Raw genomic sequence first — 5,627 nt, 5'->3', positions numbered from 1 at the left:
TGCCACATTATTCAAACAAACATAACCCATTAAAAATCTCAACTAAAAAATAGCATAATTGTATAAAGTTTTCTTCACTAAAAAATAAATACTCAACACATTAAAAAAGAGGGCACAAGTTCAAATCACAATAGATATAAATACAAATTACATGTTAATCTTATAGTTCTTATAATACTATAGATATATAGAGCTCGTGGACTGATTGAATTTTACTGCTTGTTATTTTCTGCCACGTTATTAAAACCAACCGAACCCAGTGAAATGATTTTCAATTTCTGCCACATTATAACCAACCAAACCCATTGGAAATCACAACATACAACCAACGCAATTGTATTACATTTTACTCAGGGAAGAATAAATGTGCTCCACCACATTACTGAAACGAACTTTGCCCATTAGAGACCACGACATAAAAATAAAAATAAAAAAAGCATGCATAAGAACTAACAGTATGTAACAGAGGCTACAACAACCAGATGAAAGGAATTCACATTCAATGGTGTTTGTAAGTCAAGAAAGCTCAGATTGTACACCAGTTGGAGGAAGCATCTTTAGAACATGGAAACATGTAGGTGGGTATGTAAAACAGTTGGAAAATAACAATCCAACTGAACAAGAGAGGTAGAATAGAAATTTAGATCTTCCCCCTGGGGCCAAGAGTGGGAGGAGCCTGAGGGCCTTTGACGATGGGCAGGATGTCACCGGTGGCATTGGTGCTCGCGTATGCCAAAGCAGCACCTCCTCCCAGCACCAGAAACTTCAACAGAAGCCCTCTCTTTGTGAATGGCCCTGCAAATGTCTCGAAGAACTTGCTCTGCAAAACCCCCCAAATCCATCACTCAACAATAAAACCCAATCACTGACCAACAAAACCCATCATGCAGAATTAGCTGAAGAAGAAGACCCATTATGCAGAATTAGTAGATAAAAGCTCATTATGCCGGATTAGGCAATAAAAAGACACTAAACAACAAGAAGCATTGGGCAGAAATGGTAGAATTAGGACCTGAAGAGGGTTGTAGGGAGAAGGGGCATCGGAGCCGTAGAGATCCCAGGCGCCAGTGGTGTTGCTGATGTCGTCCAGATCGAAGTAAACACTCTTATCTCCATACTTGGCCACCACTACACTCCTGTCTCTGTCTTGCAATTTCACTCTCTTCTTCTCCCAAAAAAAAAATAACACAAGAGAAAGAATTGAGTATTGAATTACCTCTTGGAAGATTTGGGCATTCTGAGGCGCCGTGAACGCATGGAGAGCTTGTTGGCAGAGGGAGGAAGAGGGGTGCCACATAAGCCATGGACTGCAGCTCTTGGCTTCACAGCACTGGCGGTGATTGCAGCAGCCATTGTTTCTTTGCTTGCTGATCGTATGGATGGTGCTTATGCTGCTACTTGTTTTGGCTCCTTTGTATGGCTAACCTTCGCTTCCTACAAGATTCAACCCAACAAAGTGGTGACAAGTGTTCCAACTCTTATCCATTCCTATCCACACTTCACCCCCAACCAATTGAGATTTATTGATTTGGTACATATAAAACCATTCCTAAATTTATAATAATTGGGTTCAATATTAAAAAAAATTATAAGAATGAAACCCAAACTCTAACTAGTGAGTGAGTTCACACTTATGTAAACAAATGAAGAATCGGGAGTTCTCAGTTAGATATTAATGTGACTCTTGTTTATGTTTAAGGTTGATTAATAAGTTATGATTAGTGTGATATGGAATGATAATTAAATAGTTAACGTTTGTGTTGATTGATAAGATGGTCTTTATTAATTAGGACAAGTTTACGTTTATTTGAATTTGTTAGTTTTATTATTATTATTAATTTTAATTTATAGATGTTTATTCTTATTCTTATTTGAAGTTTTATGGTGTTGAAAGGTGTCTTTAATGGGATTATTTATAAGTAAAAGGTTGAAGAATTCAATTTGTTTCAAGAATGATGTTTGGACTTGAAAATAATTTAGTTACATTTGTAGGAAGCTCATATCAACTTCTCAATGTGAGCAACCTTTGAACATGGTTAGCCCCTATCTAATATATTATAATGCTCACATATACCAATTGTTCATATAGATCAGACTTCAAAGAGATGCATAAAAGTAGACGAGGCAACATGTCATAGTAGAAAGGGGAAGCTCTACAAAATCAAATCAGAAGAGAGCACAACCCACAAAAAATGTAGAACAATAAAGTAATATCATAATACAAGGGTTTTAGATTGGATTAATGACAACTCCAATTTAGACATTAGATGTGCAAACAGTGCATTCAACTCAATACATGATATGTACAAGTAGAAAAAATATCCTTGCAACTTAGGGTAAGAAGTTGGTGTTGGGATTCAAATACTAGTATTAGATGCATTTGGAGTTCACTCAATACTAATAAGACAACCAATGTCGAACATGCCGAGAATGAGTCAAGTTTTCTTCATAGCTTCCCCCTTTGAAAAGAGAAGGGATTTCATATTTTTAGTACAATCGAAAAAGAATGGGGCATTCACAACCATCAACTTAGCAAGAGATCTAGTAAATAATATTTTAAGAGCACAATATTCATCATTGAAATATAGTCAATTTTGCACACATTAAGGAACATTAATACATGTCAATTTTATTGACTTGTAAACTAAGAGGATACTTGTCACATGAATTCACTTGCAATGGATCCTCTTGTGGTTATCCTATAAGCAACGATCCATCACATACAACGCAAAAGGAGAATAATGTGAATTAGATGCAACATATTGTTGGTTTCATATCATTTTTATTGCATTTGATTTTGTTCTTTTGTTGGTATATTAGAAATTTGTATTGAGTTTTTGAGTTTGTGGTTACTCATATACCTCATCGCATAATTTGTAATTTTCTATAGATTGGAACAGTACAAAGTTGGTTAAATCCCAATAAATTTTTCTTTTAAGTGGCATTAGGGAAGCTCCTAGGATTCAATGTTTCTTATCAAAGGCTCACTTGAAGTGGATCTTGCTAAGGTCAAAGCAATCATAGACATAAATTCCCCTTCTAAAATAAGGAAATTATGGAGCTTGCAAGGAAATTTATTATCCACGCACAAATTTATCCCCAAATTAGTAGATAGTTGTCACCTATTCCAACATGTACTCCACAAGATGTTCCATTCAAATGGATCAACCAATGTCAACAAGATTTGAAGCTATTCAACAATTGTGTGCTATATCTACTAGTTGTAGTGCCTCTTGTTCAAGGAAAATCATTTATATTGTACATTTTAGCCACCACATCATCTTTGGGAGCTTTCTTGGCCTAGCACGATGAAGGACAAGAAAAGGAAATTTATTTTACTTGTAGGGTGTGATAAATATTACACTCCTATAGAATGAGCATGATTAGTATTTGTCTTTTATTCTTGTTAGGCATTATGTGCTCAACCAAAAGACAATGCTCATAGCAAGGATTGATCCTCTCAACTATCTATTAATTAAAGAAACTCTTGTAGGGAGTTAACTAAGTAGGTGATGATTCTAAGTATGTTTTACATGGAATATGTTGATGGGAATGTCATCAAAGGACAATTCATAGCATACCAACTTGTAAAACCCCTTATTCTAGCGGATCACCCTATTATATTAGAATTCTCAAATGAGAATTTTTTACAATGATTACATCTACACAATGGAAGCCATACTTTGATGGATCATTTACTCAACAAGGAGCATGAGAAGATAGTTTGTCTATCACACCACAAGGAGATGTAACTCTAAAATTCTTCAAACTAAACTATGCACACACAAATAATCATGGCAATATATGGAGCTCTCATCAATAGTCTTCATACAATACTACAAAGGAAAATGAAAGATAAGGTTAAAGAGCTCAACTTGTCTATAGAATAATTTTAAGAATTGAAAATAATTTATCTACATTACTAGGAATCTCATATCAACTTCTCAATGTGAGCAATCTCCAAACATGGCAAGTTCCTATCTCATAGATTATAATGATAACCTATACCATTTACTCATATATAAGGACCATAACAAGACACGAATTCAAGAAGATGCATAAACCTAGAAGATGCAAGATGTCACAATGGAAAGAGGGAATCTCTACAAAAAAATCAAAATACAAGAGAACAAAACCCACAAAAAATGTACAACAACAAAGCAATCACGTAATACAAGGGGTAGATTGGACTAATGAAAACTCCAACATAGAGATTAGATGTCCAAAGAGTGCATTCACTCAATACATGGAAATTTCAAGTAGGAAGAATTTTCTCTGAACTGTGTGGACTGAGATACTAGCATTAGGTGCATTTGTAGTTCACTCAATACTAATAAGAGAAACCAAGGCCAAATGGTGCCAAGAAATGCCAAGAATGTTCCATGCCTTCTTCATATCTTCCCCCTTAAAAAAAAGAAGGGTTATTGTACTTGTAGCTCAACCTGAAAAGAAAGAGATATCTACAACCATCAACTTAGCAAGAAATATAGTAGATGATATTCTAAGAGTAAAATATTCATATTGATATATAACTGTACTATTAAAATTGCACACCCTCCTATGTAATTTAGGCCAAACTTTTGTAGCCACTCTAGTGTCTGCTCCCTTAGCATTTTTGTACGTCCATTTCAACTCCACATCATCCTTTCCCTTCTCATGATGCTCAAAGTCCTTGTCAACAACCATATTTTAGTGCCAACTTCACATCAATTGGATGTTAACCTTTTCCACCTATTATGTTTTAACATATTTTATTTGGACACTAACATGCCACATAGACATTACATGTCGTGCATTAGTCCAATAACATCCAAAAATTCAAACATTGATCCTATGCATGCTTTCCACTTAACAATTTCTTTTGTCAATGGAAATATCCTAGAACCACTTGAAAGTATCTTTTTCCCTCCTAAAATTGGGGTCTTTGCTTCATTCAATCTCTCTGCTTGAGTTATTTATCTTTTCTCTCTCTCTCTCTCTCTCTCTCTCTCTCTCTCTCTCTCTCTCTCTCTCTCTCTCTCATGTATTGAAAAATATATCTTGTTCTCTCGCATTGTCTTGGTATTTATAGTGTTATTTCTCTCATACTTGATACAATGATCTCTTACAAAATATTTGATAATAGCCTTCTATCCCACTTGTGCCTTTGAGTATCTTGGGATTATCATGTCCCTTTCTAAAAATGTTATCTTGTTGCATGCATACATATTTTCCTCCATTACTAGGGTTTTTTCTTTTACGTTGTCCTTTTTTATTATCTTTTGATCTATCCATCTATCCATCTATCTATTTTGGAGGTGGAAATACCAAAGCAAGGACCTAACTAACGAAAGCTTCCAAAAAGCCCCAAATAATGTTCCCTCTCTTTTACATATGTGTAGGTTCATTGGAAACACTCAACTGCATGAAGGATTGCTTGTACTTTGTCCATTTCATTTATTATTCATCTCTTCTATGTAGTATTTTTTGTTAGATTTCCTTGTGTTTTGCAAATTACTTAAATCATAAAATTGGTTTTCTCCATATTCTAGGCACTTTTATGTCATTGTCCATACATGACTATAATGCATTGTGCATATGGTTGTGTACCACGTTGGGATTTGAGGTCAAGATGCCTAGATTTGAAT

General features: G+C 34.9%; 1 protein-coding gene across 2 annotated transcripts; it reads right to left on the bottom strand.

The window, feature by feature from the left end:
• Positions 1-320: 320 nt before the first annotated feature.
• Positions 321-1,384, bottom strand: LOC149542767 (photosystem I reaction center subunit VI-1, chloroplastic-like). 2 transcript variants are annotated; one of them, XM_089797659.1, is made up of 3 exons: positions 1,217-1,384; positions 1,013-1,142; positions 321-820 (listed from the first exon to the last, which is right to left on the bottom strand). In XM_089797659.1, the coding sequence occupies exons 1-3, from the start codon at positions 1,351-1,353 to the stop codon at positions 641-643; spliced, it is 447 nt and encodes a 148-aa protein (XP_089653785.1). In that variant the 5' UTR covers positions 1,354-1,384; the 3' UTR covers positions 321-640. The 2 variants fall into 2 exon arrangements, with proteins under 2 accessions (XP_089653785.1, XP_089653786.1); XM_089797660.1 differs by having other exon boundaries at positions 1,013-1,136.
• Between the last annotated feature and the right edge of the window lie 4,243 nt (positions 1,385-5,627).

Source organism: Cupressus sempervirens, chromosome 8 (genome assembly GCF_028749045.1).
Source record: "Cupressus sempervirens isolate cs-2001-9-10 chromosome 8, ASM2874904v1, whole genome shotgun sequence".
Classification (NCBI taxonomy): Eukaryota; Viridiplantae; Streptophyta; class Pinopsida; order Cupressales; family Cupressaceae; genus Cupressus; species Cupressus sempervirens.
Note: the sequence above shows the minus strand (reverse complement) of the source record. Positions and strands in the feature narration are given on the sequence as shown.